The sequence below is a fragment of the Saccopteryx leptura genome, chromosome 2 (genome assembly GCF_036850995.1).
Source record: "Saccopteryx leptura isolate mSacLep1 chromosome 2, mSacLep1_pri_phased_curated, whole genome shotgun sequence".
NCBI lineage: Eukaryota > Metazoa > Chordata > Mammalia > Chiroptera > Emballonuridae > Saccopteryx > Saccopteryx leptura.
In genome coordinates this window covers 11,594,467-11,607,198 of record NC_089504.1, presented here as the reverse complement: position 1 = coordinate 11,607,198, position 12,732 = coordinate 11,594,467, and the positions used below count along the sequence as shown (strand labels likewise).

At 43.2% G+C, this 12,732-nt stretch overlaps 1 protein-coding gene across 8 annotated transcripts in view; it reads right to left on the bottom strand.

Moving 5' to 3' along the window:
- Positions 1-12,732, bottom strand: part of DENND1A (DENN domain containing 1A) — a 486,566-nt gene that overhangs the window by 241,358 nt on the left and 232,476 nt on the right. For 6 of the 8 annotated variants that reach the window (XM_066367200.1, XM_066367201.1, XM_066367205.1 and 3 more), the window contains 2 exons: positions 12,474-12,527; positions 1,332-1,442 (listed from right to left, as the gene is read on the bottom strand). In XM_066367200.1, the coding sequence (XP_066223297.1) occupies positions 1,332-1,442; positions 12,474-12,527 (165 nt within the window). The remainder of the gene's footprint in view (positions 1-1,331; positions 1,443-12,473; positions 12,528-12,732) is intronic. The other 2 variants (XM_066367202.1, XM_066367207.1) reach the window with 1 other exon arrangement.

Sequence of the window (12,732 nt, the reverse complement as noted above, 5' to 3'; positions counted from 1 at the left end):
CTGCCCCTCTCCTCTGAGGGCTTCCATTAGACAAGTAGAGAAATTTCAGGTGAGAAATCCTTTTCCCTTAGAAGTTCAAGATACTGCTGGACTGTCTTCTGGTTTCCAAAGTTGTCATAGCAAAATTGTAAAATTTCATGATAGAAGGGCTTTAGTATCTTCTTTTTTAGCTTTTCAAAAATTCTGAAATCTATGTATATATAAAAGTATATATTTATCATATGTGCAACTTTTAAAGGAAAGAAACTTAAGGCTCCAAAACCCAGCACCTAACTCAGTGGGTGACAGACTACAGCATGCAGGTCACGTCTGGCCTGACTCCTATTTCTGTAAATAAAGTTTTGCTGGAACACGAATCCACTAGTTTACTGATTACAACTTACAACGTCAGAGTCCAGTAGTTGCAGCAAAAATGGCCTACAGAGTCAAATTTACAACTGACCATTTAAAGAAAGGTTTCCTGATTCCTAACCTAGCTCAAGATAAAAAAAACAATACTTTTGATGTGCTCTGTATGCCTCTTCCCAACCACACTCTTGTCCTTCTGAGGAAACCACCTGAAACTTGTGCTAATCATCTCTCCCCTGTGCCCTTGTAGTTTGTGTGTGTCCCACTCAGTTTTTCTTAATTGAACATTTTAAGCATGAAATCATACTGTATGTTCTCCTGCAGCTTGTTTTTTCTCTCAGAATTCTGCATTAGAGACCCAATTGTGTTGACCGTGCTCATTTCATGGATACAGGATTCCACTGTATGACTATATCCAATTTATTAGTTCTCTGTTGATGGTCACGTGGGTTTGTTCCAGGTTTAAAACACAAAAACAAATGCTGCTGTGAACATGTTTGTCCACGTATCTCGCTATGACCATGAGTATGCATAGGTATGTATGTGTACATGCACACACACACAGTTCCCCAGGAGTGGTCAAAAGCAGTCCAAAGATGTCCACTGCAATGTTATCTACTGAAGGATAAGCTACGAACAACTTAAATGGCCATCGAGAGAAGATTTTGTAAATGATGACACATTGAATTATAACGAAATATGATACAGACTCGTAAAGAAATGACAATGATGGAGACTTATGTGGAAGTATGCAAAGTGTTCATAACACATGATCAAATGAATAACTATGACTGGTCGTGAAGTGATAAGAATAAATGAAACGTGCATTGGCACAGTAAAGGAACATCAGTAATGAAATGACAGGTTACTATCTGAGGGGACTGTGGCTGATTTCTTTTTCTAGAATTTTCTTTAATCTTTCCACTATCTCCTTTAGTTGAAATAAAATAATTAAAAAGCCCGACTCAAGACTGTCTACTCACAGTGCTGAGTTTGCTGCAGATGATGAGTATCCGGCGTTCGTAGAGCATGCTGGCGTACAGATGGAGCATGTTGTTTACATCCACGGCCACGAAGTATTCTGTCAGATTTCTCTAGGAGGAAGAAGAAGGGGAGGTTTGTGCCTTAGTTTGTTGGTTCTTATTACAAGCAGCATCTAATAAAAGCATGAGAAACAAAATAATCAGCAAGTATCCTCTCCTCTTCTTCTGCCCTAGTCTCTCTACCTGGGGGATCAAGTACACATCCCATTCATGTATGAAGTCATGAAGTGCAGTACTGGAAGAGACCCCTGAGATGAAGCAGACTGAGCAATTATACCTGTGTGGTAATTATGGCTTACAGCATGAGGTCATGCCTAGCCCTGCACGGCTTCTCATAGCTGTTCCTAAAGGTAAGCAGGTCAGGAAGCCTGCAAACTTACAAATGAGGAAGCCAAGGCTCAGAGAGATATGCCAAGATCAGAAAGTCTAATAAGCCATGAAGACAGGGCTGCAGCTCAGATCTTCTGACCCGGATCCTACAACTTTCCCAGTGCACTGTGCCACACGTCTAAGCAAAAGGACCCAGGGCCAAAATGCTCCTGACCCAGGCCTGTTTCTGCCAACACGGCCCCACCCACCAGACCGCACGGTCCTCTCCCAGCACCACTGCTAGCACCCCCACCCCACAGTTTACATTCCTAAAATGACTTGGCTGGAACAAAAGCCATTTGAAAGATTTACAATTTCCAGGTATTTCGCTCAAAAAATTTAAAAAAGGGCAAGGAGCAGCAAGTGTGACAAAGCAGTGTTTTAACTAGCTTTTGTCTGTAGCCAAGGCTTTGTCCCTTTAATTAGTACTATGGATTGGTACTCCTCAGATTTCAGAAGAAACGTAATGCGTTTCATTTCTGCAACCCTTTCTATACCCACCTGACTTTAATAATACACATGAATATGCTAATTTCTGCAATGTTACAGCTTTTCAATGCCACACAATATAATCCTCTGAAAATGAAGGGGGTGGGGAAGGAAGAAACACAACTGCCAGGGGTTGCAATTTATAATAATGGAAGATCTATAACCCATAAATTCAAGTAAACCAGGTGGACTTTATATGCAAAATAGCATAAAGTACTTTTCGGCAATCTTATGTATGGGCTGGGAATAAAAACAGGCACTTATCTTACAATTTATTATTGTTTGATTGGAGTAGCAGGTTAATAACCATCGACCTTTATAAATGAAGAGTGAATTAATCGCTCCATATACTGACTCCCTGCCAAGTACCAGGCACTATACCAGGTACTGTGTATGTGTACTCTCACTCAACCTTCACAAAAACCCACTGAGGTGTTCCTCTTTCCAATATATAGAGCCAGTAAGTCTGGGAGAGGTCAGTAACTGGTAGAGTCAGGATCAGCCCATACACTTCCTCTTACATTGCATTGTCCCTCTTCAGTGCTTTAAAATCTATAATACACAAGACTGTGCATGTATTCTTTCATTTAATCTTGAAACCACTCCTTGAACAGGTATCATTACCTCTGTATACAGAAAAGAAAACAGAGGCACCGAGAAAGTGAAGTAATTTGACCAAGGTCAGACAGGAGGTGGACGAAGCATTATTCAGTCTTGGGTGAGTTTGTCTCTTAACTGGTGCTCTTCTTGGATACCACTAAATTAATAGGTAAAGTTGTATTCCGAAAGAGCATAGCATAGTAACAATGAAGGATCAGAGTATGTGTAAAGAAAGAGAAAACCTGTTTCTGTTAAAAATTACTGTTATTCTAGTTATTAAGTAATCCTTACGTGCTAGGCAATAGGCACTTCACCTCTGCTTCCCTAATCTTCTCAAAAAACCCTGAGAAGGGCATTATCATCATCTATGTTTTACAGATAATGGGAAAAGTGAGGCATGGGTCTTCCAACAGTCACCCAGCTAGAAAGGGCCAAGTTTCAAAATCAGGTCTCCTGAATCTAAAACTCGTGCTCTAACTATCCACCGATATGCCTCTTAGCAAACTTGAACAGCAAAACAAAACAAAAAAGAAGGGCAGTCTGAATCAGTCAACAAGCTTATCCTTTGCCCAGTGGACTGAGGAGTGCTGAGCTAACAGTGTCAGGCTGGGGTTTGTTCTGAAGACTGTGACATGGCAGAGCTATTCTCGCAAACAAAAATACAAGGCCCTCCGCTGAGCACTTCAGTGAAATGCTTAACTGCTGATGAATTACATGAATTTTTCTTTTAGGAGAGGATGGAAGTAAAAAGAAAATAGAAATGAGGAGCTTAAAGAAGGCCAGAAAGCCCATTAGCACTTTTGACAGATCCAAGATAACTCTGAAGCCACCAAAACGTGGCCTCAAGAGTCTGCCAAGAAGCTTCACGCTGGGTAGAAATATGTTACACAGCTTGCCATCCAAATAAGGAGACACAGCGTCAGAGACAAATCCTGCGCCTTATTTTGGTGGGAGAAGAAAAAAATCTCAAGGATACTTTTGAGGATGGGGAAGGGGACATCTCTGAAATAAAAACACCCCTCGGTCGAGGCATAACCCCCAGGCCCAGTCATCATGTTCTGAAAGATTCAAGTGCTTGTTCCAAACTACACAGAACATAACTACACAGGTATGTTAAAAATATGTAACATTTAGCCAAATTCTCTCTAAACTGTCATGTACTTTTTTTGGTATTTCTCATCCCATCTGTGCTGATTACCAAGATATTTGTGTTTAAACAGAAGCTGTCTTTCTTATCTGCTTCCTCCCCTGCCTCTTGCCTTCTGGGATGCCACTGCCCAGACGGGTGGGAGTGGGCACGAGGGGCGACAGCCCTGGGGACCTTGCTCGGCCATGGGAGCACCTGGGGAGCAGCGTGGGCCTTGGAAGCAGTTATGGAGGGGCACTTGCAGTTCCCACCCAGACTCATCTCAGAAAAAAAACCCTTGGAGAGAGGGGACTCCTTCCCTACGTCTTGAAGCATCCAGCGGTTTAAGCCACACCAACCTGCAACTTCTTAGACCTGCCCTACCTTTCCACACACCCCGGCCTTCACTTCTGCTGTTTCCTCTGCCTAGAATGCTCTTCTCTACCTTGAGGACATCCACTAACTTTTCAAGACCCAGTGGAAATGTCACCTCCTCCTGGAAGGCTTCCTCGACTCCTCATTTGTCAGGGTGTCCTTTGTGCTTGCATGGCAATTCTCTTACAATCGCTCAGTCACAAGTGCGTTTCTGTCACTAGACTGAGGCCCCTTTGGGTAAAATGACGTATGCCATCCTCTAGTGGCTTGATGAAGGAAGGACTCAGTGAGTGGACAAGGCACCTGCCTGAAGACGACTGCCCCACCGTGCCGGGTATGAGCGTGTGGTCAGGAGAAACACACCCGCCTGGAAGAGGGACAGGTGCCATGTGAGGAGGAACAGAGCATCTGACTTCAGAAACCCTGGGTCTGAGTCAGATAAAGTGATCAACTACTTAGTAATGGGGAAGGGCCCACAGAAAAAGAATGGCCACTGGCCACTCACTGGTCAGATAAGATGGCTGGGGAGTGGGGGGTGGCGTGGGGGTTAAAGGTGTATATGGCTACATTTGTTACAACTGTCAGGAACTAGGTAGTTTGCTCATTGGTAACCAGGGTGGGGAGAGACTGCACCCAGAGCAGGTGTTCAGTTCACAGCCAGGCCGACTGTATTTCTCCATGAGGAAGATCCAACTGTAGGAAACAAGGAATAACAAGAGAAGGCTTCCACGGCAAGTTGTCCCAGGTCGAGACTGCAGCCAGAACAGACAGCGAGGTTCCATTTATAAAGAAAACAAGGTGTGCCACTCTCCTAGTACTTGGCTTCAGGGAAACTGTTCAACCTCCCACTCCTGTCTCTATAATCAGCCAACCAACAAACCTTTCTTTAACTCTCACTGTGTGTTCAGTACCATGCTGGGAGCGGGGCTGAGCAGAGATGAACTAAATAGGATCCCACCTTCCAGGAGCTTGGTCTGGGGATGAGAGTGGCATGAGACCCCAGAAACCCAGAGTACAAGTACCGTGGTCCAGGCTGCACACGGTCCAGGGCTGACTAAGAAGGGCAAAGTCGGCTCCGCTGGGTGGATGTGGGGCGAAGGCTGGGGAGGACTTGTCAGAGGAGAAGATATTCGGTCCGGGCCTCCCAACTGGAGTTCACTCAGTGGACAGGGGAGAAGCCCATTCCAGGCAGAGGCAAAGGCAGGGAGGAGAGTGCAGGGAAGGGGCTGTGTGGGGACACAGGAGCTGAGCCCGCATCCTGTGGGAGCTGCTGAAGGATCATAATACAATCACACCTGTTTCCGAAGTCTTCCTATGGGTCCTGTGGAGGATTCACAGGAGAGGGCACAGGCAGGACAATCAATCAGTTAATAGCAACTGGCATGTTCCGGGAAAGAATGAATACAACAAACTACTATTCAGATAAGCTTTGGGTATGGATGTGACAGATTTCTGTAAAGAGGAATCATGAGACTTGACAATGAACTAGACTTGGGAAGTGGGGTGGGGAAGAGTCTGGCTTCCAGGTACTGTGCACGGCACCTGTCCACTTGCCCGGACAGTGTTTAAAGGGCAAGTATACTTATTTAAAGAAGGATCAATCCTCCTTCTAAAGAGCCAGCATGGTGCTAGCCTAGTGTCCTGGATTATAACGCCATCATGGCTAAACCTAAAGAACCACGCCCTCTATTCCCTGACAATTACTTCCCTGTGTGTCTGCCCTGCTAGGAAAGAAAAACCTTGCTTAGAGGGACTATATTTCTCAGCGCCCATGCTCAAAAGAGCTCAGTTTTCTCAGTGCCGGTACCTTTTTAGGCTTAAGGACATTCCTTTACTATTCATGGAATTTAAGCATTATTTCATTTACACATACCATTATGTCCTTCTGAGCAGTTTTCTATCTGCCTAGTATTTACTATGGCCCATTCTGTATGGTTGGCTGGCAGGGATATGAAGCTGAGCACCACCCCGGCTGAGAAGGGCTCCGTTCTGAGGAAGGTCTCTGCTTAACGGACACAGCAGCCTGGAAGGTGAGTTTCACAAGGGGCACATGCAGCACAGGCTCCTTAGTTCTCTTAGCTCCCATTTCTCATTGCTACAAAGAAAAGGCAACGAAGGTCCCTTCCCTTCTAGCCCTCTGTGCCTCTAAATTCAGACAAAGAGGAAGAAAAGGCACCTGACACAAGCCCATTTCCCCCAGGAGAAGCCGGTAATGGCTGCCTGCTTCTAACCGTCCCTGCTGGCTCCTGCGGTGACCCAGGTGGCTGGGGACTTCAGGCTCACTGTGATCCACACCCGGGGTTAAGAAGCAGGTGGAGGTGGGGGTGGTGATGGGGAGGCGGAATGGGCCGGTACAGTGGGGCTTAGAGAGAAAGCGTCTTAGGTTCAGTACCGTAGGGAAATGAGATAATCCCCAAACCAAAGAACCGACTCTAAGCTGGGGACTCCTTGGAGCCTTTGGAACAGATGCTAGTCCGCCCCACGGTCTGTCATTTTTTAGTCTTTGTGACTTTCAGCTTCATACACAGTCTAGATGATAAAGACTTACTGTACTCTGTCTGGACGAGGCTGCTAAGGCAAGGAACGTGGTTTTGACAAGGGGTCTTATTTCCTGAAAGAACTCCTGCTCAGATTATTTTACCATAATGCAAACCTTTAAAACCCTCAATTGACTTTTTTTTTTAAAGAAGAATTAGGTTCCCTTAGTTGTATGGGATTCTTAAAAGGGAATTATACATTTGGATTTGAAAATAATCTGTCTGAGAAAGAATCCTACACACTCACATGAGCCATCAAGTTAGACAAGTGTATTATAGGAAAGAAAGCAGAGTTTAGCCCAAGGTCAACTTTTATCCCTTTGAGTAAATGGAAGAACCATTAGAATAAACAATTACCTGATAACTCTTAAGAGCAACAATGGAATTCTCTATAATCTCAGTACTTGATAATAGCTCTTCTCTGACCACCCCAACTTTATTTTTGAAAGGCACAATGAGTTCATAAATCTTTTCTGTATCACGGTGCATCTTTTGGCAAAGTAGGGCCTGGGCAGTGTTACATGTAACTGTCCATTCTAAATGCTTTCCCCGCATCACTAACCACTTGGTATGACATGGGCCAGATAATTAAGACAGGTTTGTTTAATATCCCAAATGAATGTCTATATGCCTACCCATTAATCAAAAGTGCATTTCAAAACTGCCACTTAACCCGTTCTACCGCCAGCTTACAATTTAATTATTACTACATATTTGTTTATGCTGTGACTTTCTATTTTTTAATGCAGGTCGACTGTTTAAAATGTATAAAGATTTATGCTTATTTAGTTATTGCCCATATAAAATTCACTCCTACATCTTTTATCTTGATAGAGAAAACCCTGACAAGCAAGTACACCGTGATAGGGTTTTCAGTAAAAAAACATATTTTTACAAAGAAATTGAAGAAATAATGAGAATTAACTTCCACAGAACCTAAAAGTAGAAAAAAAATTAATTCTCTGCATTTGCTTTTTATTAATGTCTTGCAGACACAATGGCCCAAAAGCCACGTGGAAGAAACTATTATCTTCCCTTCTCCTGAGGGTGGCTGTATCGCTCATTCATTCGTCCCATAAATACAGACTAAGCATCTACTGTGTTCTAGGTACAGCACTAATCACAGAGGCAGTGGTAAAATACCGGTCCTCAGGAGGGAGAGATGATATTGAACAAATATTCACATACTTAACTCCACTTATGGCGAATGGTTTCTTAGAAGGGCACAGGGAGCCACGGAGCTGGAGGCCCAGGACACAGTGGAATCTCAGTGCTGGGATCAGACTGACTGAGTCCTGGGTTTAGCATCTACTGGCTAGTGACTAGAGGCAACTAACTTCACGTCCCTGGGCTTCATTTCTTCTTCAAAGCTTTTCAGGGATAACAAGCACACTGTGAGGCTGCTGTGAGGATCTCATGACATACCGAACAGTGCCTGATCTGATCCACAGTGGGTGTATGCTCCTCTCTCTTCCCTACATTAACCTTTGTCTGAAGCTGTCCAGGAGAATTTGATTAGCCAAAGATAGACTTGAGTTCCACATCCCAAAGTTCTTTTACTCTTTCCTTCGCTTAATCACTAAAGTTCATTGTGTCCCTTAGAGGAGATAATCAATAAATAAATGTTTAGACACCTCCCATATTCCAGGCACTGAAGTCCTGGACTCCATTCCCTACACCACCTCCAGCTTCAGAAATTCTGGTATCAACGGTGCCTGCTAAGAGACTTTTGTGGCCAAGTACACACTCCGTGAAAGGAGAAGCACTGGTCTTCTCAACCAGGAATGTCAGCAAAAGCCTAGAGGACGCAAGTTATAAGCCACAACTTAGACCTCAAGAATTCTAGGAAAACCAAGGAAAGAGGGAAAGAAAAGCAGCATCAGGGGCATCATATCTGTTGCACCGGACATTGAACTTGGACCTTGCCATTTAATACTTCATTTGTTCCTCCCACTTTTCTTTATTAGATAAGAACAGCTAGGCTCAGAGAATAGAAGCAAGTAGCCCAAGGTCCCCGAGTGGTGAGCCCAGTGTCTGGATGCCTCCAAAACTCATGTTCTTTCCTCTACAGCACGCCGTATTGTATTAACAACCCCAGGGTTATTGCTTGTTTCAATTTGCAATGCAGCAATTTAGTCATTTTAAATTAATCCTTGAAAAATCACCAAGAGATTAAAATGCAAATTTCAACATGGCTAGAGCTCAGTAGTATTCTATGTCAAAAATCACACAAATTGGTCCTACACAAGTTCAGGTTCCCCTTAGAGAAAAAGCTTGCCTGCTTCATTTCATAGTTGAGCTATGAAAAATCATTTCTTTTCCTCTTTCCTCATGAGTATCAAAAGTCAACTGCAGGGTGGCAGGCTGTGTGGGTGGGTGGGTATAATGGAAACAAAATGCTTCGGTTCCTTATAAGCCTGTCACTACACCCCACTCAGGAGCAGGATCTGGGCTAGAAAGCCCATGTCTGTGAGCTCTGTGTCTCTATACATAGAATGGACTCGCATTGACCTCTTACTGAGAAGCTGGAAGGATTTAAATGGAACCACATGGCCCTGGCCAGTTGGCTCAGTGGTAGAGCTTAGGCCCGGCGTGTGAAAGTCCCGGGTTCAATTCCCGGTCAGGGAACACAGAAGAGGCGCTCATCTGCTTCTCCACCCTTCCCTTTCTCCTTCCTCTCTGTCTCTCTCTTCCCCTTCCACAGCCGAGGCTCCACTGGAGCAAAGTTGGCCTGGGCGCTGAGGACAGCTCCATGGCCTCCACCTCAGGCGCTAGAATGGCTCCAGACACAATAGAGCATGCCCCAGATGGGCAGAGCATCGCCTCCTGGTGGGCATGCCGGGTGGATCCTGGTCAGGTGCATGCGGGAGTCTGCCTCTCTGCCTCCCTGCTTCTCACTTTGGAAAAGTACAATAAAACCAAAAATTAAATGGAACCATGTATGGTAAAAGTCTGGCAGATTATTTTATTATTCCTGCTTCGACACAAACAAGGTCAGCCTTTTACCATTGGCAAAGAAGGAATTAGTGAACATTAGGTCATACACAGGGAATTGGTTCATCAGTGGCAAAACCAGCAAAGATAATGCAGATTTTCTTAAATTGTGGAGGTAGGGGAGGTGGCATACAGAATAGACAGTATTTAGAAGCGGGGCTATGAAAAAGACAGGTGTTTTTCTCTAAACCATTTCTAATCTCAGTAGTTGTGATTTTGAAAATTAAGAAGTTATCATCCTGATCAGGCAGTGGCACAGTGGATAGAGCGTCGGTCTGGGATGCGAGAACCCAGGTTCGAGACCCTGAAGTCGTCGGATTGAGCACGGCTCATCTGGTTTGAGCAAAGCTCAACAACTTGAGCCCAAGGTCACTGGCTTGAGCAAGGGGTCACTCAGTCTGCTGTAGCCCCGCAGCCAAGGTACATATGAGAAAGCAATCAATGAACAACTAAGGTGCCACAATGAAGACTTGATGCTTCTCATCTCTCTCCCTTCCTGTCCATCTGTCCCTATTTGTCCCTCTCTCTGTCTCTGTTACGCACACAATAAAAGAAGTTATCAGCATTTTCAGGTACCTTAAATTTTCTCCACCCTTAAAAGAAATTTAAAAGGAAAACCTAACCTCAGCAATAATTGTTACTATAACATTATTTATAACAACAAAACATGAAAAAGAATATAAATGTTAGTAGGGGAAGCAGAGTTAAAACACTGTGGAGATTTTCAGTAAGATATGATAGATAGTGGTCTTTTTTCTCTCCTGATACCATGTGCCCTTCACCTTTCTCCCCGAAAAGTTACAGTAAAAGAATTTTAAAAGATATAACCCTTCCTCCCAAACTGGAGAAAAGACAGTAATGGAAGAAAGATGTCAAGTTTTGGGAAGCCAGAAAGCAGATGTTATTGAAGAAATGGTTCTCAACTTGGGTCATTTGCCCCCAGGGGACATTTGGCAATGTCTGGAGACATTCTTAGTTGTCACAGCTGGGTATGTGATCTCATCATATAGTGGGTAGAGCCCAGAGTGCTGCTAAATATCCCACAAGTGCAAGGACAGTCCTATACAACAAAATATTATCTGACCCAAGCTGTCAAGAGTGCCAACCGAGGCTGAAAAACTAAGGAAGACTGACTAGGAGGCCCAGAAAAGACTGGCAGAGAAGGCTGGGGCCAGGGAACAGGCCAGTTATCAAGGCCAACGCACATGAAGGAATTCCAGAAACATTCAGGAGTTGAGGCACCAGGACCTCTGATGGTTAGGGGAAGGATGCCAATAAAATTAAGAGTAATCCCAAGATTCTCCTTTCCCAGTTTACTCAGTTAGTCAACTGGCCTTCCAGTACCCCTCTGGAAGAATAAATATTTACTTTCTAGGGAAACTAAACCAGAAAGGCTTGGAGGACAGCAGGCATAGCTGAAAACAGGGGGAAAAGCATTAAGTAAAAAATGAGGGGGGTGTTAAATAAAATTACTCATGAGAAATGTTGATACACCACACCCCACCATCTCCACTCAGCTTCCAGAACACTGGTAAGTAAGCTTATGCTCCCCAGCAAGAGAAAACTGACTAGTCCAAAAGAAAAAATATACTGAAATTGATATTTAAGAATCTTCTGCCCCCAAAACCCTAAGTAGCCAGTCCTCTGCTCTATTATCTACAATAACAACTTCATTAATTAAACTTGATTAACTGACATTTATAATTTGCCCGCTGTATAGAAAGCACTTAAAATAATTTCCTTTATGTGAATCTGTAGTAGTTATGTAGAAACATTTGCACAATGATATGAATACATTTACACCAATGAAATATGCCGTCAAGGATGGTTAAAATGGTAAATTTATGTTATATATATATTTTGACACAATTTTTAAAAAGTCATCGATTGCCTAAGTGGTGTTGATTATGTGTTTAAATCTACATAGAAATATTTATAATCCGAGTGAGACATTTGAGAGTATGCCGTCAGGCTACGCTCGCTGTGCCATCCAGCCTGTCAGAGTGCAAACGTAACCTCCGCTCCCGCAGACGCAGTTCACTGCTCCTGCGGCTTTAAGGAGTGGGGTAAGTGTTCCCACACATACCCACAAATACTTGATTTTACTTTCTTAAAAGTGAATGTAGAAATAGTAGAAGTATAACTCTGTTTGAGTAAATATACCCTAATAAAGAAATCTTTATATGGAAACATTTTATTTACAACAGCAAAAACTAAAAACCACCTAAATGCACAACAGTGAGGAAAGAGCAAAGTAAACTACATAGCAAATGGAATATGATACAGCCAACAAAAGTGATTCTGTGAATGCAATGGAAAAATGCATATGTAATAGGTGATCTTTACTATGTAAAACTACATTCCTAAAAGACTAGAACGTGACATCAACATGTTAATAGGCAATTGCCTTTGAGAAATACGAATAATAATCCCTCCTTTATATTGCCGGTACTTTTCAAATATTCTCTACATGTTTTTGCCTTTATAAGGCATTATCTTATAATGGGAAACATATGTCCTTTTATTTTTAAAAAAAAATAAGTTAAAAAACAAAGAGAATAAAAATTTAATTTTTTCCTCCCAAGTACTCACATTCTCAGGTATGCTGGGAAGCTCTCTGGTATCAGGCACAGTGAAATAAGAATGCTGGAAAAGAAAAGCAAAAGCTATTTATTTATTTATAAAAGCTATTTATTTATTTATTTGCTTACTTACTTTTATTGATTTGAGAGAGAGAGAGAGAGAGAGAAAGGGGGAGAGTGACAGGAACATCAGTCTGTTCCTGAATGGGCCCTGATGGGGGATTGAACCGGCACCCTCTGCACTTCAGGACAATGCTCCAACCAAAGAA